Source organism: Globicephala melas, chromosome 13, assembly GCF_963455315.2.
Source record: "Globicephala melas chromosome 13, mGloMel1.2, whole genome shotgun sequence".
Classification (NCBI taxonomy): Eukaryota; Metazoa; Chordata; class Mammalia; order Artiodactyla; family Delphinidae; genus Globicephala; species Globicephala melas.
In genome coordinates this window covers 77792899-77815973 of record NC_083326.1, presented here as the reverse complement: position 1 = coordinate 77815973, position 23075 = coordinate 77792899, and the positions used below count along the sequence as shown (strand labels likewise).

Genomic DNA, 23075 nt, shown 5'->3' with positions numbered 1-23075 from the left:
AGGCTAGACTCAAACTATGAGAGCTAGAAAGAACAGGAAGCACACAGTGATCTTTAACTCCAATGCCAGGTACTATGCTTAAAGCTTTACACATATGTTTTCATTTAATCCTACAATTCTGTGAAGTAGGTACCATTATGAACTCCCTTTTACAAATGAGGGAACTGAGGCATAATGAGGGTTAAGCAACCTGTTTAAGGTCACACAGGGTAGCAGGTGGTAGGCCTGCAGCTGGAACGCAGACGGTGTGCATCCAGAGACTGGCTCTTTTCCAGTTCACAACACTGCTACGTGAAAAGGGCCTCCTTCCTTGGGAGAAGGACGTTGTCAGAGGAGCTGCTGGCTCAGAGAAGTTCCTTCCCAGGGTTACACCCACTGCCAGCAGGGTCAAGACCCAGCAAACTGGAGGAAAAGCAAAATAAAACGAACCTTTATCCCTCTCCCCCGATTCCACTGGAAGAGAAAGAGTTCTGTAAGTCAGCTTTAAGACTAAGTACTTGGCCTGCAGTCAGGATGGTAAAATACTAAGCAGTGATAAAATTGAGTCATCATGCAAAGAATTTCAATTAAAAACTTATCTCCTTGTTTCTGGCTGAAAGAGTATCAGAGACACTTTTACAAACTGTGGATAAGAATATAAATTTTGATGCAACCTTTTTAGAAGGCAACTTGGCAATGTCCATCAACCCTCTGACCAAGCAACATAACTGCTAGCAATTTATCGTAGAGATTTACAAGTTGCAACACACACTGTAGCGCTGTCTATAACAGCCCAAACAGAGAAAGCAACCTAAATGCCCACTAGTGAGGAGACTGGTTAAGCAGACTACGGGTTGTAAGCATCGCTGGAATTCTAGGGAGAGGCAGCTCACATGGAATGCTCTCCAGGGTACATTACTGAATAACAACGTTGGGCACAGAACAGTATGTACACTATGATCTCATTTCAACAAAGGTATGTTTTTTAGTGTATAAATGTACCTATATATGCATTAAAATTTTCTAGATGGATACCTAAAAACTGTTAATAGTTTCTTCTGTGAAGTAGGGCTGGGGGAAGGGAAGAGAAAGAAAACAATTACTTATATCATTTTGAACTACCTGAATTTTTTTTAACCAGGCTGATATATATTGCCTGAACACATCTTTTAAAAATATATTAGAGAGCTTTAATTTTTAAATTGCCTTTAAAAAAATAAAATCCAAAATCTTTTTTGTTAATTGCACATCTTGCTATTTTTGTACCTTGTTTCCTTCGTACACCCATCCCAGACTCTTCACACCAAAAGCAGCCTGGTTGGAGGAGACATCTAGACATGTGACAGGCTGCCCGTAGACATAATGGAGGGTTCTGGCAGAGTCTTCGGCTTTTAGCAGGTATACCAGATCTCCAGCAGTGGCTACGGCCACAGGATACCTTCCAGTATCTGGAACTATTTCAAGGTAGTCAACCTGTTAAAGAATAAGAGTCATTTTAGTCCTTCAGGTCTCGCCTACAATTCATCCTGACTTGCTCAAAAATACACAATTCCTCCTACACATCAATGAGAAGACCAGCAACCCAACAGAAAAAGACGGGCCAAGGGCCAGTTCACAGGAAGTGAAACACAGCTCCTACACAAATGAAAAGATGCTCATTGTAAAAGAAACACAACACACTCCTAACAAGAGAAATAAAAGGTGAAAATTCACCAAGATAGCATTTTCATCTGTCATATCAGTAAAGGTCAATTAGTCTGATAAGACATTGGGCTGGAAGTGGAGAGGGGACAACCACATTTATGGATCCCACTAAGGTTGGTGGGATGTAATCTGGTCCAAAATCTGGGAACACTTAACACAATGTCAGATGAGCACAGGCTCTGACGCAGCAGGTCACTTCTAGGAATTTATTTACAAATAAACGCACATTTATGCAAAACGACTGTGTACAACATTATTTGCTGTAGCACTATTTGGTCATAGCTAAAAACTAGAAAACCCTAAACATGCCTTACTAAGGGACTAATTAAATAACTTACATCCATGTATTGGAATACCATGTGGTCACAGAAAAAAGCAGGAAGACAACCTTTATAAACTCATACAAACGGGGTCACCTCTAAGATAAATTTGGGGGAAAAAAACAAGGTAACAGGATTCACAGTGTGCTACTATGTGTAAAGGTGGGGCAGAGGAAGCCTGTGACACGCTTGTCTTATACGTGCACAAATCTAACTAACAACGGCTGCCTTCAGGGAGGGAAATGAGTTGTGGGACAGAGTGGAAAGGAGATTCTTACTGTAAACCTTATTGTGTTTTTTAAATTCTGAACCACGAGGCTAGAATAACTATTCAAAAATAAAAGTTTTTATTTTTTTCACAAGAAACTGAATAAATAACATAAAATTCACTCAGTTCCAAATTAGCCAAAATCACATTTTATTTATTTATTTTTGCGGTACGCAGGCCTCTCACTGTTGTGGCCTCTCCCGTTGCGGAGCACAGGCTCCGGACGCACAGGCTCAGCGGCCATGGCTTACAGGCCTAGCCGCTCAGCGACATGTGGGATCTTCCCAGACCGGGGCACGAACCCGCGTCCCCCGCATCAGCAGGCGGACTCTCAACCACTGCGCCACCAGGGAAGCCCCGAAATCACATTTTAACATTTGTGCAAATAGCAAAAATGTGTTCCTAAAAGGTTAAAAGCACCCGAGTTATCTACTTTCTCCCGGTTTCAGTGCCATCCTAGGGTAGGAAGGCCACTGCAAGCACTTTTATGCCACACAGTCCTCCGGCCACATCACTGCTACTACTTTCTCTATCTGCGTAGGTATGAGGAGCTGCCTTTAAGAGTAACTTGCTTTCCTATGTTCGTTAAGTGGCATGCCTCCCCCGAGTGCAGTTTACATCGGGTTTTCACCTCCCTGAGTAAATTCTGAGAGTACAGAAGCAGAAGGTAAGCCACCTATGTGATTATGAAAATCCATGGTCCCTGACAAGAAGCCAAACGAGTTCAAACACCTGAATCCTGAGAACTGTCCAGAAGCGCTCGAGAGAGTAAACATCTGAGTGGCTCTGCTAGCCCTGAGGACCCACAGTGTGAGTAGTGGCCCCACATCCCCAGCCGAGGGCCCATCGCGAAGAACAGCTGTTCTAGGCCAGTATGACCACCTGGGAACACTGCCACTGTGATTCAGGGAGCCTATCTGAGGAAGACAAAGATGGCCCAGCAGCCCGGGCCAGGGGCTGCCTTTTCCAGAGACAGTACATTCTGTGGCCAGCCCTCATCCAGGGTGAGAAATAACACATGAAGAGCGTTATAACACAGGGCTCCAGCAACGGCTGCTTCATTCCTCTCTCCCCCATCCTAAAAATCACTTCTTGCTTTCCTAAAATCAACATCCTCAGTCTAGCCATTTAATTCACCTTCATGCTGGATGTGTGATAGACCAAGAGGCTCAGACTGACTGCGGTTGTGCCATCTTCTGGGAACTGTAAACAACTTCAGAAAGCTTCCGGTCGATGCCAGGATGCCACCTTATTGCCAAGGCCGGATTTGCACTTTCTGAAGGGACTCACGTCTCAAGTAATTGTCTGAGTTCATATAGCTATTGTTGATCTACAGTGTTCTTTAGGCAGAAACCAAATAACAAGTACTATGTAGTTTTGAGAACAGACAGAAATATGGTACTTTCACATTTTTCTAATAAAACCCCAAGAGAAGAAGACAGCATCAGGCAGTTTTGAGAACCCTACACTAGAACCGCAGAGGCTGAGCATTAAAGGCACAAGCAGCTTACAGAGGTGAAGCAGTGATGCCATGGCTTTTTAGTTATTCATGTCTAACAAGATTTTCACCAGGGGAAAAGGGAGAGGAACAGGATTTGTTCCAGGTCAGGCCATCAATTCATTATTCAGCATTGGCTTTTCTGTTCACTCCCCCACCAGTGCCAAAATCAAGTTTGCTTTAAATTAAATCCAAATTCAGCATAGACAGATTTCAGCTCTTCCTTCTTACCACCAAATCATCTCCCACCATGCAAATGTTGAGGCTCATGTACAAGTGAACTCAGAAACAGGCTCTACGTAATGAACTAGTAAGGTTAACTGAGCTTCACACATGACGTCATGGAACACGGCTACCCGATTAACACCGACTTGAATCTATACTCACTCAAGAGTTACCCTTAATGCCAAGTGAGAAAATCTTCGGATGGAGAAAGTGTAGGATGGAAACTTTCTTTCCCATATAGCCTGCGATGGTACCACTGAACTCATCTTCACTTATGTATCAGGCCAGATCCTGATCTCAGATTTCCAGGGGTGAACGTTCTGTTAATGTGAAGGAGGCTGAGGACCACAGTGATGAGAAACTGCAACCCCGATGTCAGCCTTGAGGTCAGAATCACAACTTCTTATCAGGGGCAAGTCAATTCACTGCTCTAAGATTTTATTGGCTGCTTGGTAAATGAGGAAAATACAACTACTTATTTTGCAAGGCTGTTGTGAGATTTATGGACATGAGGCCCACAGAAAGCCCTGAGTGAATGAGCACTGCCAACATCATTACTATCTGTTTATATCAGACCCAGAGATTCTAAGAATGAAAAATAAAATGACCAGACTAAAAGCTCACCAGTTTCTGAACTTCAAATTCTGCAGCTATTTGCCAATATCCCTCCTCATTGGGGCGTAACATTACGACATCAAAAGCAGAAGCTGTGGCAACAGTTGCATCTTCCTGGCTGAGGGCTAGTGCTTGTATTCTTGCATCATGCTCAAAACGATGAATAGGATACCTTCCAGTCCTTAGATCCCAAATATTAAGAAATCCTATGTAGAAAAAAAATTCAGGTAACAATTTTAAATTCATTTAGTATGCACAATTATAAAATAATCATGCAACATAAAGAAAATATAAAAGATAAATAATAAATTGGTAAAAAAAATCTGCATTACATATAACAAAGAGCCTATTTCCTTAATATATAAAGAGCTTCTAAGAGTCAATAAGAAAAAAGCAACTGAAAAGTGAGCAAAAGACATGAGTGTGCTATGGTGTTCATAGAAAAAGAAATGCAGTTGACATATAAACATTTAAAAAATATAAAAATTCACTCACAATTAGAAAAATAAAAACTAAAATAGGATACTATTTTTCACCAATCAAATTGACAAAGACAAAAAATTTCATAAAACGTTTTGTTTTTGAGAATATGGGGAAACAGGCTTTCTCTTAAATTGTTCATAGGAATGTGAACTATTTCAACTAACTCTGGAGGCAATTTGATATCTACCAAATCACAAATGTATATAAGATAGTTACTACGTTTTAAATTATGTCAAAAGATTGGAAGCTACCTAAATGTCCACCAATAGAGAAATACTTAAATAATTGTATCTCCATAGTTTGGAATTTAAATAAAATGAGCAATTAAAAGAGTCAGCCTTATACATGAGCTATATAAAATGATCAACAAAATATACTGTTAAATGAAAAAAGGAAGGACAGAATAGTGGTATAGTATGCTATGTTACTTTTGCATTTTAAAAAATGTACAAGCACACATACACACAAATGTATACACAGAGTATCCTGGAAGGATACTTAAGAAACTTAACAATGAAAAAGCAATTGTTAAGAATTGTTAACGCCTCTAAGGAAAGAAACCAGGGAAAAGGGAAAGAGTAGGAGAGAAATTTACTATAACATCCCCTTGTATATTCTGAAAAATTTCCCCAAAATTATCCTTGCCAAAAAGATAAATTTTTAAAAAATGCTTTTATGAGAGATCTAAGAAGAATGGGAGGACATAATTGTTCAGTAGTTTTAACATATGGAGTTCTTAATTCATTCCCTTATTTGTCTATGCAACAGATAATTTTTTTCTAGTTTTGTTAAAATATAATTGACACAGAACATTATATAAGCTTAAGGTGTACAACAGAATGATTTGATATATGTATATACTGTGAAATGATTACCACAATAAGTTTAGTTAACATCACCTCACATAGTTACAAATGTCCTTTTCCTCATAATGAGAACTTTTAAGATCTATTCTCTCAGCAACTTTCAAATATACAATACAGTATTATTACCTATAGTCATCATGCTGTACATTACATCCCCAGAACTTATTTATTTTATAACTGGAAGTTTGTACCTTTTGACCACCTTCAACCAATTCCTCTACCCCTGGCAACCACAAATCTGATCTCTGTTTCTACGAGGTTCTTCTTTTTTTTTTTAAGATTCCACATATAAATGAGATCATACAGCATTTGTTTTTTTCTCTTATCTCACTTAGCATAATGCCCTCAAGATCCATCTATGTTCCTGCAAATAGCAGGATTTCCTCCTTGGTTATGGCTGAGTAGTGTTCCACTGTATACATACACCACATCTTCTTTATCCACTCATCTGTCAATGGACACTTAGGTTGTTTCCATGTCTTGGCTATTGTGAGTGAACACGAGGGTGCAGATATCTCTTCAACATAATGATTTCATTTCTTTCAGATATATACCCAGAAGTCAAATCGCTGGATCACATGGTAGTTCTATTGTTAATTCTTTGAGGAAACTCCATACTGTTTTCCACAGTGGCTGCACCAGTTTACATGCCCACTAACACTGCATGAAGGCTCCCTTTTCTCCACACCCTCACCATTTGCTATCTCTTGTCTTTGATGATAGCCATTCTAAGAGGTGAAGTAACATGCAAGGAATTATTATTGAGCACTTTTTATATGCCAGGCACTGACCTAGACACTAGCAACATCTGAAAACAGCCACTAACCCACATTCTAAGAGGTTCTTATAAGTATTTTACATCCCTCCTCACCACCACCTTCTTTTAGCCACAGTTAGCAGAGATGTTTTATTTTGCATAGTCTAAAACACGAGCTTGACTATCCCAGACTTGTTAAAAACCATGATTTAAGGAATTCCCTGGCAGTCCAGTGGTTAGGACTCCACGCTTCCACTGCCGGCGGCCCGGGTTCAATCCCTGGTCGGGGAACTAAGATCCTGCAAGATGCATGGGTGGAGCAGTCAAAAAAAAAAAAAAAAAAAAAAAACCACCACGATTTACCCACATACTATACACCCTTCTCCCCAGTCCCCTGAATGCTGCTCCCCAGATGAATTCCTCTCCCACACACTGGCTGTGTCTCCACCCTTCTCAAACTGTCTACAGCAATGATATCCAAGTGTAGACCCTGGACAAGCAGCATCAGCAACACTTGGGGGCTTATTAGAAATGCAGGTTCTCGGGCAGCAAACTCTGGGATATATGCCCAAGTTTGAGAACCAGCTGTCTGCAGGAACTTACACTTTTCTATCAGAAATATAAATTTTTCTGTATTTGGAGGGCCACTTATTCTTTTCTTGCCAAATAATTTCTTTTTACCACTCCCATCCACTAAGCTACCTTTTTACCCACAAAGCTTTATCCAAGAAAATAATTACTTTCTGCATCATGCTGGATAATGTCCTGTTCCAATTCCAACTGATTTTATTTTTCAAAAATCACTGAAAATAATTGTGTGCAGATAACACAGTCTGTGGTTGTTTGAGTTCAAATCCAGCTCCGCTGCTTGCTAGCTGAAGGCCTTGGGCAAGTTACTTAAAGCTGAGAGCCTGTTTTTTCACCTGTAAAACTGAAGGTAACATTACCCATTACACAGGACTGTTGGGCAGATTAAAGGAGATAAACCACACAAAATACTGGAGACAGACCAAGCATTTCTACATTTTTATGTATTCTATAGTGCCTGCCATGTTATAGAACATATTTAATCTATTAATAACACTAATCTCCTCTCTGCCCATCCATAAATCCAGTCCTATTTCCTACAACTTTCTAAAATAAAGCTTTCACTTCTCATCTTTTTGCAATCCCTCTTCCCATTTTTCTTGTCTTGTACTTTGTCCTTAAACAGTAAATGCTTTGAACTTAGGATCTTACCATAAGGTATCATTCATCACTAAATAAATACATCAAGTCAGAAGAAAACAATACTTGTGGGTTGCTTTGCAAGCCTTTCAAACTGTCAGTAGGCTAAGTAGGTGATTACAAACAAAAGCAGAGCTTTCTTCAAGTTAAATGTTGCTTCAGACGTAAAACAGTGCACTCTTCTAAGAATTATGATAAACTTGGGGGATAAGCAGATTGCAGAAGGCTCCACAACACATTCCTCTGGCAAATATTTTAGCTAATTCTTTCCATTTTGACTCAGAAGAAGCAGATACACTGCAAAAAATGCCAATGACTCTACACATTAAATAGGAGACAGGCACATTCCAGGATGTGCCTCTTCCAAATAGGCCTGCACTGCATTTGTTTGCAGACATTACAATAAAACCGTAAAGCAACCACTATTGCATGAAGCCTCTGACTGTTCAATCACTTGTCTCCTCTCCTTCAGCGCTAACTTCCATCTTGGGAAGAGCATCATTATCTTCATTTGACAAAACAGAAGAAACAGAAGCTCTGAGTGGTTCAACAACTGGTCCAAAGCCACTTGGTACGTGAAGTGGCTGGGCTGGAAGTTAGCTAGAAAGTGCAGGATGAGGGCTTCCCTGGTGGCACAGTGGTTGAGAGTCCGCCTGCCGATGCAGGGGACACAGGTTCGTGCCCCGGTCCGGGAAGATCCCACGTGCTGCGGAGCGGCTGCGCCCGTGAGCCATGGCCGCTGAGCCTGCGCTCCACAACGGGAGAGGCCACAACAGTGAGAGGCCCGCGTACCGCAAAAAAAAAAAAAAAAAGAAAAGAAAGTGCAGGATGAGCGGCTGCATTTACAAGTGCATGAAGTAACCATGAGTCCATGAGTAACTGACATAAACTTAACCTGTGTTCTGCCAAGTGTGGAAGTTATTCAACCACAGCTCACTCGAAGCACACATGGAGTTTATCTATAAACACATTTTTCATTACTAATCAAGTACTGGTTTTGTTGGCTTCATTTCCCCAACAGAATTGTATGCAACAAAATCCCCTTTACCACAAGGTTGCAGAGCTGTTCTAAGAAGGGTCTTTTTAGAAAATATATTCTGGGTGCCATCTATTTAATGGTCACATCCTTCTCTTCTGAATGCCTGTTGTGTCATGATCTTTGTCTGTTTTCTCTACTGCAGCTATTAAGTGTGTAACTCGGCCAGATCCTCACTTGTCATCAGTGCCACTATCGTTTGCACAGTCCTCCAAGATCACTTTTAGGTGCATTAACACTTAGGAATGTTGTGTCCTCTTGATGAAGTGACCCTGTATTACATGAAATGTCCCTCTTTGTGTTATGTTCTTTGCTCTGAAATCCACTTTGATATTGATACAGTCACTCCAACTTTCTTTCGGTTAGTGTTAGCATGCTATGTGTTTTTCTGTGCTTTCACTTTGTGTTGTCTTTATATCTAAAGTGGGTTTCTTGTAGATGGCATTTAACTGATCTTGCTTTTAACCGGGGTATTTAGACTACTTATCTTTAATGTGATTATCAGTAAGGATGGGTTTAATCTACCATTTTGCCACTTGTTTTCTATCTGTCCCATTTGTTCTTTGCTTCCTTTCCCCCTTCTTCTGCCTTCTTTTGGACTGAGTATTTGGATTAATTATGTGTTTATTTCATTTTAATTCCTTTGTTGGTTTATTAGCCAAAACTCTTTGTGTTTATTTTAGTTGTTGCTTTAGGTCTTTAGCACGCATCTGTAACTACCAGTCTACCTTCAAGCGATATTACACCACTTCACATACAGTGAAGCAGCGCACTTCCATTTCCTCCCTCCCAGCCTCTCTGCTATTGTTGCCACACTTTTTATTTCTACTGTATGTTATAAACCCCACATACATTGTTATTATTTTTGCATAAGCAGGCAATTGTCTTTTAAAGAGAAATAACAAAAAAAGCCATTTATATTTACCCATGTAATTACCACTTCTACTGCTCTTCCCCTTACCACTTTTAACATTATTAAATCCTGCAGCTTTTGCAAGATGTGCAATTTCACTTTGCAACTGTGTTGTTGGATATTTGACCCCAAGACACATGGGCAAGGTGAGCAGGAACAGACACAGCAGCTAACAGGACGGATGCTTGAGTGAAAGCTAATTTTATAAAAGGTCATTTTATTAGTTAATATAGTTTATATCATGCTACCTTTACAACCTCAAAACTGCAGGGGCTTGAACAGTGAATACTTGAATTATAAGAATGTTTTATGATATTGTAGAGGATTATTATCCATGTTAACCAACATTTAGCCAAAAAGGAGTTAATGCAACAATACATTCAACACGTATTTGAGCCCCTGCCTTTCTAAGCACTGGGGAAACTGCAGTGAACAAGACAAAATAAAACAAAAAAGTCCCTGACCGCATGGAGCTGACATTCTAGTGGCATCACCAAGCATCTTGTTTGGGGGCATACAGGAGGGATATGATCTCTGTTCTCACAAAATTCTCACTGCAGAAAGACGTGTTATAGTCACGAAAATATAACAAAAATATAAAAGATATATATACAAACTGCAATGGGACAATAGCTAAGCTTAAAAATGGATAAGTCCTATTGTCAAACTATTTTAAGATTCCCAAAAAGGAGCAGCTAACTTACGCAGACATTTCAAGTTGAACTGGGTCCACATACATTGCACAATATTAGTCAATACCTATCAGAGCCAAATAAATTTCCTTCCCAAACAGGTGATGATTTTAAAAATTTGATGTAAATTCATTTGAAAGGCCAAGTTTCATCATATTGCAGACACAGCACTAATATGGATTTGGCTCCTAGTATTGGGTGGATTTCTGAAGTGGCAGGACTGTGTCCTTTTTCTGCTACATTTCCTACGGAGTGACTTCACAGTACTGAAAGTGGCTGAACATCAATAAAGGTTTGCTGAATGTTTGTCTTATGTTTTAGCAATGGAACATTTGGTCGTAAGAAACAAATCCACTGAAACTGGTTTAAATACAAAAGGAAACTGGCTGAAAAGGAACAAGGCTATTTCATGGAACCCAAGGGCAGGAAATACAGCTGGACAGTAAAAGGGATCAGAACCGGAAGTAGGAAAACATTCAGATCAAGGTAGTACGTTTCTTGTTGCACCGTACATCTTGCCTCTGCTTCTCTCTGTAACTGCATCCCTCCCTCTCTACACAAAGCAGCTTTCTCTATTCCCCACTTCACAAGGTCTTCTACTCCAAGCACACAATTGAGACTGAAAGTCTGCAGCCCAAATGGTTCAGCCAAGAACATGAATCAGCTGCCCCAGGCCTGGGGTCCCCATCCTTGTCTACTCAGCTGACGTCAAAAGACCAACTCAAATTCTATGAATATGTCTACCTCTAGAGGGGCTTCAGAGCAAGGAGACACTCCAAAAGGTATCTACCACCCTTATCCTGTATGCTAGGCCAAGGTGAAACAAGAGAAAACTTCTCGGCAAATGCAAAGGGAGCTTCTGTGTGGCTCCTCAGTAGTGACTTAGTAAACAGGTCATTGCCATCATTCCCTGAACCAGGCATAAATAACCCTCAGAGCTGGAGCTGACACCCACACCGGGAAAGCTGAAAGGAGACCAGGTGTCTGTCTTTCTCCATGACAAAACCTCAATGGCTGCATAAAAGATGCTGACCTCTGAGCTAGTGCTGGGATCACAATACTGTTTCATTCATGAGAAAAATGAAAAGGACACAGGCAAAAAAAAAAAAAAAAAAAAAACCAAGGGTCTCTCAAAAACTGTGAAAGACCACAATGAGTGAGGGCCATCAGCCCAATAAAGTAGACAGGAGTAGGGCTTGGCAGTCCCACTGCTCTCTGGGCTCAGGGCCCTCCACCTTGACAAGCAGCACCAGGGCTGCAGGAACTCTGAGTTCACCCTAGCCTAGGAACAGTCATTAAGGGGGAGATGAGTAACGATGGCCAGTCTTTGGAGGAGACATAAAGTCTGCTCAGCAGCTGTGGATGGGCACCCATGCCAGTTTGAGGCATGCCCCTTCCACCTCCCAAAGGAAGCCAGCCAGAGTGTGGTAATGAAACTGCACATAGTGGAAATGGGATCTAAATGAGTTTAAACTGATTTATGTTAGCTTTTGTAAAGATTACTCGATATCAGGAAAGTGCTACCACTGTGAAATAATGTCAACAATCCTTAAGACCTCCACCTAATGGTACTTGCACAGAATATTTATATTCCTCATCATAGGAACAAGGACCATAATGGATACCGTTTTTGTTTTATTAGGGATGCATATTTAAATTAATCTGCTATTTGCCTAAACAATTAGCTGCTTCTGTTTGCATGCACAAAGCCAAAACTGCAATTAGGCTTCCATCAAAAAATAAGTCCCAACTAAAACTGTCCCAGTGGAATCATAAGAGCTCAGGGCAGAACTTCCCAAAATTGCTTTTTAGCATAATGGTAATTATGTTAATTGCTTGAAAGGTAAATAACTGCTGAACTGGTTTTGGAAAAAGACAATTGGTATTATCCCTCCCCTCTGATCTTTTTCATGCACCATTAAATTTAAAACAGGTTAACAGTTTAGAAAGTCATAGACTGGTCACTTATTGTACTGCACAATTTGTCTTGTGGTCTTTCGCGCTTTTTTTCTCTTTTTAAATTAATTATTTATTTTTAGCTGAGTTGGGTCTTCCCTGCTGTGCACGGCTTTCCCTAGTTGTGGCGAGTGGGCGCTACTCTTCCTTGCGGTGCGCAGGCTTCTCATGGCCGTGGCTTCCCTTGTTGCGGAGCTCGGACTCTAGGTGCGCGGGCTTCAGTAGTTGTGGCGCACGGGCTTAGCTGCTCTGCAGCATGTGGGATCTTCCCGGACCAGGGCTCGAACCCATGTCCCCTGCATTGGCAGGCGGATTCTTAACCACTGGCCACCAGGGAAGTCCCATCGTGCTTTCTTGATCGGAACTTACTTTAGCCATGAGCTCCTGTTCACTTGAGCTTGCACAATAAACACCTGACTCTGAGGCTTGGTCTCAGCTTCATAATAACTAAGTAGACAAGATCAACTAACTGCAGTTCAGAGACACTTAGTGACGCTGACTATTCATAAAGCCAGCTGGCAATCTCAATTTCCACCAAGGCAAGTGTAAATAAACACTTGCCTATAAGAAATTAAGGAGGAGTCAAAGGAAATTCTGCAATGAGAAAAAGCATCTTAACAGAAATTTAAAATACACCCATACAGGTCGTAGGTGATCAGTAAATGTTCCTTGCTCTTCCCTGTATGTCAGAGGAGGAGCCATGCAAGAAAGCCAATCCTGCAGATCTCTGGCCGACAGAGAAAAGGCATATTCTTACTACAGTGTAAACCTGGAGCAAACAGGCGCCCAGGGCAGGCCACCTCCCAGCCCTGAGGAGGCTGGCCAAGTGCATCTGTGCGTGTGTGTGCGGGGGGGATGCTTCTGACCCAGGATGGGGTGAGGATGGAGTTGGGCCCCACCCAGTTCAGGGGCCCTGATATTTGTCCTTCAGGCACTGCTCTCAGCCCAAATATTTGGAGGTTTGCCTGCTGAGTTTCTCCTTGGCCCACGGCAGCCATGGGAGTGCCTACTGTGGGGGGCCTGGGGTGTGTGTGTGTGTGTGTGTGAGAGAGAGAGAGAGAGAGAGAGAGAGATATGCAGTAACCAAAAATAGCTCTGATGAAGCCTGGACCAGGCTGGGAAAGTGGGAAGAGCTGGGAGAGGGGAGAGTCAGGAGGCAGCCAAGCACAGGTCCCAGTAGTAACATTTTTGGTGGGACTGGGGTTCATTGATATAGAAGCTTCTCACCCACAGCTGAATGACTGCTTTCCCTCTTGCATGTCTCATGTCTAAGCGTAAGGTGCTCCTTGTAACCAGTTGCGTAAAATATCTGCATCATGGGCACGTGTTAAAGAATCTGTGTGTTAAAGAGACATGTGCTGAAGAAACCAGTTGTTAAGAGATTTTCAAGGATGCTTCAAGGGTTATTTCTTTGGGCTTCTTCATGTTTGATTCATGTATTAAATCGGGCATTTAGAATAAATAAATAAATATACCCATAGCACTCACTGAACGTGTACCTCTTCACTCATTAAGTCTACACAACATCACTATGAAATGTAAGCCAGAGATGTAAGTGGCGTAAAGTTTGAGAGGACAAAACAAGTTCTGCTTTCATGGGGGAAGAGGCCAGTAGGACATTAAAATCAGTGTAAACAAGGGACATAAAGAAGGGCTAAATCATGGAGGGTCCTGAAACAGAAAAAACTAAATGAAATTTATCTCTCACCTAGATGCTGCATCCACTGTGCATGTCATCCTCACCATCCCAGCTGAACAGAGCTCTAAAGCTGAACTCTCTTGCTTATGGCAGAAAAACAATACATATGAAGTATTCTGGAAGCTGCATTCCAGACTGACAAGGGAATGTGAATGGGCTTGTGGACCAATGAAGTGACTGGTTAGTGCATAAGCAAAGGAACGACAAGACATAAGATCACCAAAGCAGAAACTGAGTCAAGAAGGAGGAAAGATGAATATATTTAGTGGTCTCAAGTTCAAAGCAGAAAGAAAGAACATTCTAAAAAGAAGAATCAAAAACAAAGAGACAGTAAATTAAAAAGGAGGCAAGTGATATAGTGTAGGAATATGACAATGTGACTAAATAGAAGCATTTACAGTTAGCAAAGTCAAAGGAAAAACAGATCGATGGGGAAGAATTTGGACCAGCTCTTCTATAAGGGGAAGTGCAGAGAAGGCAGACAGTGCAAGGAAGACATCATTGTGCACACAGCCACTAACTCCAGCCAATTTTCTCCTGCACCACAACTAAGTGATGTAAACAATATAGAGTATATCTGGAAAACTATATCAGACGCTGGGACTGGTCAACGTCTCTAGAGAAGAGAGGGGGTGACTGGGGGGAACCAGGACCCCGTAGTGGTAGGGAGAGAAAGAACACTTTTTTAGTACATGTTTTTTCTACATGTAATACTACATCAAACAATTTGTTATAATTTGTACACATATATTTATAAATATTAATTTTATCAGTGATGAGATATCTTTATTATTTTCCCAATCACAATCCACATTTTATAATTAATATTTAACACGGATATACAAAATTAAATTAAAAACTCAAATTCTACTTCCGATTCATTGATGGGTTAAAGTGAATTAAACTCCAAAGGAAAGGGCTTCCCTCGTGGCGCAGCAGTTAGGAGTCCGCCTGCCAATGCAGGGGACATAGGTTCAAGCCCTGGTCCTGGAAGATTCCACATGCCAAGGAGCAACTAAGCCTGTGCGCCACAACTACTGAGCCTGCTCTCTAGAGCCCGCGAGCCTCAACTGCTGAGCCCGCATGCCACAACTACCGAAGCCCGTGTGCCTAGAGCCCGTGTTCTGCAACAGGAGAGCCCACCACAATGAGAAGCCCGCACACCGCCGCAAGGAGTGGCCCCCGCTCACCGCAACTAAAGGGAGCCCACGCGCAGCAGGGAAGACCCAATGCAGCCAAAAATGAATAAATAAAATAAATTTTTTAAAAAACCCAAAAACTCCAAAGGAATCCGTAACATCACCACCACTTCTCCTGGATCAGGCCGGCACAGGGCCTGGGCTAGGACTGGCATTCAGTAAGTCTTAGCCTCCTTGTTCTTTTTCTTTTTAAAACTACTGTTTACTGCTAACAGGAAAATATGTCTGTCTTCAAAAATAGCTCCACTCATATGTTGAGTGATATAACCGTATAATATTTAGAAACCTGTGTAATTTAAAAGCAGTGCTGGTAACTACTGAAGCTGAGGGACAGGGATACGGGGGCTCATCAGACTATTCTTTCCACTTTTGCATGTTTTGAATTTTCCATAATAAAACAGTTTTAAAAAATAATTTGAAAGGCCATCCCTAACAAAAGCAAAAACATACTAACTTGTATCTTACAAATGTTTTCAGTAGCTGCCCTGAAAACTAAGTGACTTCTCAATTAGGATGGAGTTGCAATGAAACTTCTAATGATAACACTGGAGGACTTTTACATCTATGTTCATGAGGACTATCAATCTGCAGTATACTTGTTATCATATATTAGTTACTATTTTTCTTCTTTAGTCTTGATAGGTAACGCTGGCCTCACAAGCTGAGTTGAGAAGTGTTCCTCTTAGTCTATTTTATGGAAGTGTGTAGAATTGGTATTATTTCTTCCTTAAGTGTCTGGTAGAATTCACCAGGAAAGCCATTTGGCTTGCAGTCTTCTTTGTGGAAACTTCTAAATTACAAATTCAATTTCTTTAATGGAAATATAGCTATTCATGTTTTACAGTTCTTATTAAGTGAACTTAGGTAGTTTGTTTTTCAAAAAATCACTTTATCCATTTTATCTAACTGGTTGAATTTACTGGCATAAAGTTGTTCAAAATAGTTCACTGTAACTTTTTAATATCTATAGGATCTGTAGTGATGTCCCCTCTTACATTCCTGATGTTGGTAATTCATTTCTTTTCTTCTCTTTTTGTCCTGATCAATCTGGTTAGGGTTTGTCAATTTGATCAAAATTTTCAAAGGAACAGTTGCCCATTTCATTGATTTTCCTCTATTGTTTTTTTCTCTATTCTATTGTTTTTTTCTCTATTCTATTTCATTGATTTCTGCCCTTATCTTTATTACTTTATTCTTTCCACTTATTTTGTTTAACTTTCTCTTCTTTTTCTAGTTTAAGGTGAAAAGCTATACTGTTAATTTGAGACTTTCTCTTTTCTAATATAAGCGCTTAATGCTATAAATTTCCCTCTAAGCATTGCCTTAGCTACATCCCATATACTGATATACTGTTTCTAATTTTCATTCAGTTCAAAATTTACGCATCGTGCTGTGTCATTAAAAATCAGTGTTCAATATATACGGAATCTAAAAAAATGGTTCTAATGAACCTAGGGGCAGGACAGTAATAAAGACGCAGACGTAGAGAATGGACTTGAGGACACGGAGGGGGAAGGGTAAGCTGGGACGAAGTGAGAGAGTAGCACTGACATATATACAATACCAAATGTAAAATGTATAGCTAGTGGGAAGCAGCTGCAACATACAGGGAGATCAGCTCAGTGCTGTGTGACCACCAAGACGGGTGGGATAAGGAGGGTGGGAGGGAGATGCAAGAGGGAGGGGATATGGGGACATATGTATACATATAGCTGATTCACTTCGTTATACAGCAGAAACACAACATTGTAAAGCGATTATACTCCAGTAAAGATGTTAAAAAAAAATCAGCGTTCAATATACACTATGGAATATTAGCCGTAAAAAGGAACGAAAATGAGTTATTTTTAGTGAGGTGGATGGACCTAGAGTCTGTCATACAGAGTGAAGTAAGTCAGGAAGAGAAAAACAAATACCGTATGCTAATGCATATATATGGAATCTGGAAAACTGGTACTGATGAACCTAGTGGTAGGGCAGGAATAAAGATGCAGACGTTGAGAACGGACTTGAGGATACAGTGGGGGAAGGGGAGGCTGGGACACAACGAGAGAGTAGCACCGACATATATACACTACCAAATGTAAAATAGATACCTAGTGGGAAGCTACTGCATAGCAGAGGGAGATCACCTCTGTGCTTTGTGATGACCTAGAGGGGTGGGATAGGGAGGGTGGGAGGGAGGCTCAAGAGGGAGGGATATGGGGATATATGTATGCATATAGCTGATTCACTTTCTTGTACAGCAGAAACTAACACAACATTGTAAAGCGATTATACTCCAATAAAGATGTATTTAAAAAAATATATCAATGTTCAGTAAAACCACCCCCCAATTAACCAAAGGATTAACACCAAACCTTGTATCATAAATGCAATGTGCCACTGTTTCCTGCATGATAAAACTATTTCAAATTATTTTCACTAGTAACTTCAAAATTTTGTAGTTATCCTAGAAATTGATCATCTGCTAATGTGTGCCTAGAGCATGAGAACTTCCCTCTCCAGTGTTTCTTAAATTTGAGAGTTTGCAGACCTCTAAGAATTCATCTATGAATCAGTCAGTGTGAAAAACAAAGCATTACAAGGCACACAGGTGATCACTTGGTGCCAACAGCCTATGACTATAAAATGCAAATTCAAATAATGAGATCTCACAGTATGGTTTAGTTACAAGGTCAAAAGATCCAGATTCCTTTTTAAAATTACGATAAAAATACACAGATTTAAAAAAACTTTCTGGGCTTCCCTGGTGGCGCAGTGGTTGAGAATCTGCCTGCCAATGCAGGGGACACGGGTTCGAGCCCTGGTCTGGGAAGATCCCACATGCCGCAGAGCAACTGGGCCCGTGAGCCACAACTGCTGAGCCTGAGCGTCTGGAGCCTGTGCCCCGCAACAAGAGAGGCCGCGACAGTGAAAGGCCCCCACACTGCGATGAAGAGTGGCCCCCACTTGCCACGGCGAAAGCCCTCACACGAAACGAAGACCCAACACAGCCAAAACTAACTAAATAAATAAATAATCAATCCTTCCCTCTACTAAAAAAAAAAAAATTTCCTAGAGATCTCACAACTCCCACCCACGATTTCATCTGTGGAATGCTACTTAAGGAACACTGAACTATTATTTAGTTACAGTGCATATTCAGTCCAAAGTACATATAAGCAAGTGTAAAACAAATATAACTTCAAACTCCCCTCACTGAAGAATAGAAAAACTTTAAAAAAGCATTTTTATTCAGCAACTTCCTCCATCACATAAACATAGTCTCTATGGCTTGTCTATGAAACAAAATCTAACACCCTAGACCATTCCAGGTGGCAGTCAACTTTAAAGTTCAATGCCCTAAGAAATACTTCCTCAGTACTGAAAGAACCACCTCAGTTCAAAACTCTACATTTCAATTTTTAAATCCACTCTGAATATCTTTAAAATGTGAGCACTCTTACTGTTAAGAAAAAAGGACTCCATCTGGTATTTTTTTGGTTTTTATCAGAAAGTTGTTTCATGTTGTTTTATCCACCAAGTGTCTGAATAAGACTCCTAAGACCTAAGGGTAGGCAACGGTTTCAGGCAAGAATTACTTATTGAAACTTTTAAGAGAAAAATGACCAGAAAAGGCAGGCCTTGAAAAAGCACAAAATTCTCCACAATCCACAGTCAGGTGTCCTAGCCATCTCCCAAGCAATGCATTAGTATGTTAATAATCCACTTCTGAAACACCAGGGGAGAGGAGGAGATTGAATATTACATTCAAAGGTTATGTTATTAAATTGAAATGTCATCATCAACATACAAATGAGAGACATAAACAAAACTATTGAAGAACTGATTTTTTATTAAACATAAAGTTACAAATAAAACTTTAGAAGCACCTAGTCTCTACAGCCGTCTAAAATATGGTCCTACTGTTCACTGCTAAAAAGAAGCTTGGAGAGACCCACTCCCATCCATTGTGTGCACGAGAGTAAATGAGAAATCATAGTCACTTCGGCCCAGGTCAGGCACAGCCCTGGACAATGGAGCATGCGTGCATTCAGACAACTGCACTAGGAGTGCTGCAGGAGTGGATAAGCCACTCTGCCTTGCTTGACAGCGCCACAGAAAGACGACTGTTGGCTGTCCTATCTAGGCTTCCACGTGCTAATGTGCACTGGGTCTTGTTTCTCCTCTCTCCACTGAGGGGGACAAATAAGAACTTCTTTGCACCTAAGAAGTGTGTAATCTCATTTCTCACCGAAGAGTGAGTTTTCGTGACAAACTCTGAACAGGGAGCGGGTTTCGAGTATGCTGCCATTCCCCAATGCTGTGGCTCCAGGCCAAAGGCAGGCAAGCATGGAGCAGATGGAGTCCTGGCAAGGTCTGCACTGTCCCTGCATTAGTAGCATCTGCTCATTACTCAGAACCTTCGCCTGCTTTATCTAATGCTCCAGGAAAAGCATTTTGATTTGATTCATTTCGGTACGGTAACGTGCAACACAATTAGTGGTAAAATCAAACTGGAGGACGGCCAGTGCTGACAATCGGAAACAAGGCAGAAGAAATATGAGGCCAGTGGGTTGGAATTCAAAAAATCACAACTGTGGATCATCTTGCCAAATCTCAACACCCCAGGTGGGTGGTACAGTGTTCCTGCAGGGCCAGGAGGCTAAGAAGGACGTGGGGATGACTAACTTTTTCCCAAAGCAGTTTCCATCTCCCGCTCTGGACCTGACTCCTTCTGCGGAGAAAATGTGTACAGACAGACCATCAAGGGGGTGTCAATGGCTACAGAGCTTCCCTTTGGCACAAACAGGGAGCTGAAGTTCACTGGCTCATTTTATTATCTTATTCTTCTTTTCTGTGGGGCACAGTCCCGAATTTCAGACCTCAGGAGGTGAATTTCCTTTGTGCTAGTATGGCACTGCCTAAGAAGCGCGTGTTCCCCGCTCCTAGAAAGAAGCAATACAAAATGTGTGTTTGATTATTTCAACCTGTCTTTGGCCAGAAGTAGTTACTCAGGAGTATGTTGGTACAAATAGCACAATGACAATCTGTTAAACTGAAGTTAAGACCAAAGACAATGCTACCTGAGGTCTGGGGTGAGGTTGGAGGGGGGAATGAGAAGCTGTTGCTTATCTCAGAAAGTAACAATTCCCATCAGACAGGTAAAACAAGCTGAGTGAGAGAGGAGCAAGAAAACACAAGAGCTTTTATCAAAGAAACAATCCTAATACCAAAAGGAATTCAAGACAAAGCAAAGATTTCAGTGTAAACGATGCAGCCAAGGAAGTACTATAGATTTTACCCACAGAAGGGCAAAATGAAACCCAAAATAATAAGACAGACAAACGTGATGATGTAAGTGTAAACAACCAGACAGATCAACTGAACAGAATGTAACATCCAGAAACAGACCGAAATACTAAAAGAGTTTCATGTGCAAAAACCTGTACAGGCAGCACCTCAAACCAGTGAGGTGGAGATGGGCTTTCTAATAAGAGATGCTGCAAAGATATAATCAGATTCATATACTATTATTCTAGGATGAACTCTATACTGGTCAAGATTCAAATATAAAGATAAGCCATAACACTATCATCCAAAAGAACACAAATAACAAATGTTGGCGAGGATGTGGAGAAAAGGGAACCATTATACACTGCTGGTGGGAATGTAAATTGGTGCAGCCACTGTGGAAAACAGTATGGAGGTTCCTCAAAAAACTAAAATTATAACTACCATATGACTAAGCAATTCCACTGCTGGGTATATATTTGAAAAAAATGAAAACGCTAATTTGAAAAGATACATGCATTCCAATCTTCATAGCAGCATTATTTACAATAGCCAAGATATGGAAGCAACCTAATTGCCCATCAACAGATGAATGGGTAAAGAAGATGTGGTGTGTACACACACACACACACACACACACACACACTGGAATACTTCTCAGCCATAAAAAAGAATGGAATTTTGCCATTTGCAACAACACGGATGGACTTAGAGGGCATTATGGTAAGTGAAATAAGTCAGACAGAGAAAGACAGATACTGTATGATCTCACTTATACGTGGAATCTTAAAAATACAACAAACTAGCAAATACAACAAAAAAGCAGCAGACTCACAGATACAGAGAATAAACTAGTGGTTACTACCGGGAGTAGGGGTTTAAGAGGCACAAACTCCTATGTACAAAATAAATAAGCTACCAGGATATATTGTACAGCACAGGGAATATAGTCAATATTTTATAATAACTATAAATGGAGTACAACCTTTAAAAATTGTGAATCACTATGTTGTACACCTGAAATTTATATAGTATCATCTCAATAAAAAAAATTTTTTTATTAAAGCCCAAACAGTAACAGAAGAAAAAAGAATTACAAGTAGCAGGTACATATGTGAAAAAATTCAACCTCTCTCACACTAAGAGAAATGTAAGTTGAAACATTTGGATACCATTTCTTATCTATCAAAGTGACAAATACTGAACAGTTTGAAACATACTTTGCTGAGAAAATGAGCTCAACTTCATACCCTGCTGGTTCGAGTGCAAAATAATATAAGCCCATGCGCATCCACCTTTTGACCCAGACATTTCTGTAGGAAATAATCCTTCCTGCATTCACATGAAATGTCATACGTACAAGGCTTTTCACTATCACACTGTAATAGCAAAAGCATAACACAACTGTTCCTCAATAAAGGACTGTGTAAATAAACCACAGTGCGTGTACACAATGGAATACCATGAAAAAGGAGCATCTCCTCCATACACTGACGTGGACAACGTTTCAAGCTGTGTCATTAACGAGATGTAAGCATTCCCAGGTTTATTACAGCATTATTTACAATAGCCAAGATATGGATACAAGCCAAATGCCCATCAGTGGATGAATGGATAAAAAAGACGTGGTATACAGACACAATAAAACATTATTCAGCCATGAGAAAGAAAGAAATCCTGCCATTTTCGACAACGTGGATGGACTTTGAGCATATTATACTAAGTGAGATAAGTCAGACAGAGAAAGACAAGAACTGTATGGTATCACCTACATGTGAAATCTAAAAAAGTCAAACCTGTTTAAAAAAAACTGAGTAAAACGGTGGTTATGGGGTGGGGCGGGGGAGGAACAGGTGGGATAAGACTGATGGTGTTTAAAGGTACAAACTTGTAACAAGTGGTGAATAAACCACAGGGTTCTAATGTATAGTATAATGAATACAGATACCAATATTGTACTATAATTATGTAATGTGATAAATATCACTACAATGGCAGTCATATTACAGTATATAAATGTATCAAAGTAACACAGTGTACACCTTAAACTTACACAATGTTACATGTCAAATTTATCCAATTAAAAAAAAGATACGCCATTAAGTGAAAAAAACCAAGGTATGGAATGATATAAAGTAGTACGCTATCTTTTGTTTAAAAAGGGGGGGGAGGGACTTCCCTGGTGGCGAAGTGGTTAAGAATCCGCCTGCCAATGCGGGGGACACAGGTTCGTTCCCTGGTCCAGGAAGATCCCACGTGCTGCGGAGCAACTAAGCCCGTGCGCCACAACTACTGAAGCCCACGCGCCTAGAGCCCGTGCTCTGCAACAAGAGAAACCACCGCAATGACAAGCCTGCACAC

At 40.7% G+C, this 23075-nt stretch overlaps 1 protein-coding gene across 1 annotated transcript in view; it reads right to left on the bottom strand.

Annotated features, from left to right (window-relative positions):
- The window catches only part of FBXW8 (F-box and WD repeat domain containing 8), a 113933-nt gene that overhangs the window by 43594 nt on the left and 47264 nt on the right, over window positions 1-23075 (bottom strand). The window contains exons 6-7 of the mRNA XM_030860419.3: window positions 4619-4815; window positions 1246-1452 (exon numbers count right to left, since the gene is read on the bottom strand). Coding sequence (XP_030716279.1) covers window positions 1246-1452; window positions 4619-4815 — 404 coding nt within the window. The remainder of the gene's footprint in view (window positions 1-1245; window positions 1453-4618; window positions 4816-23075) is intronic.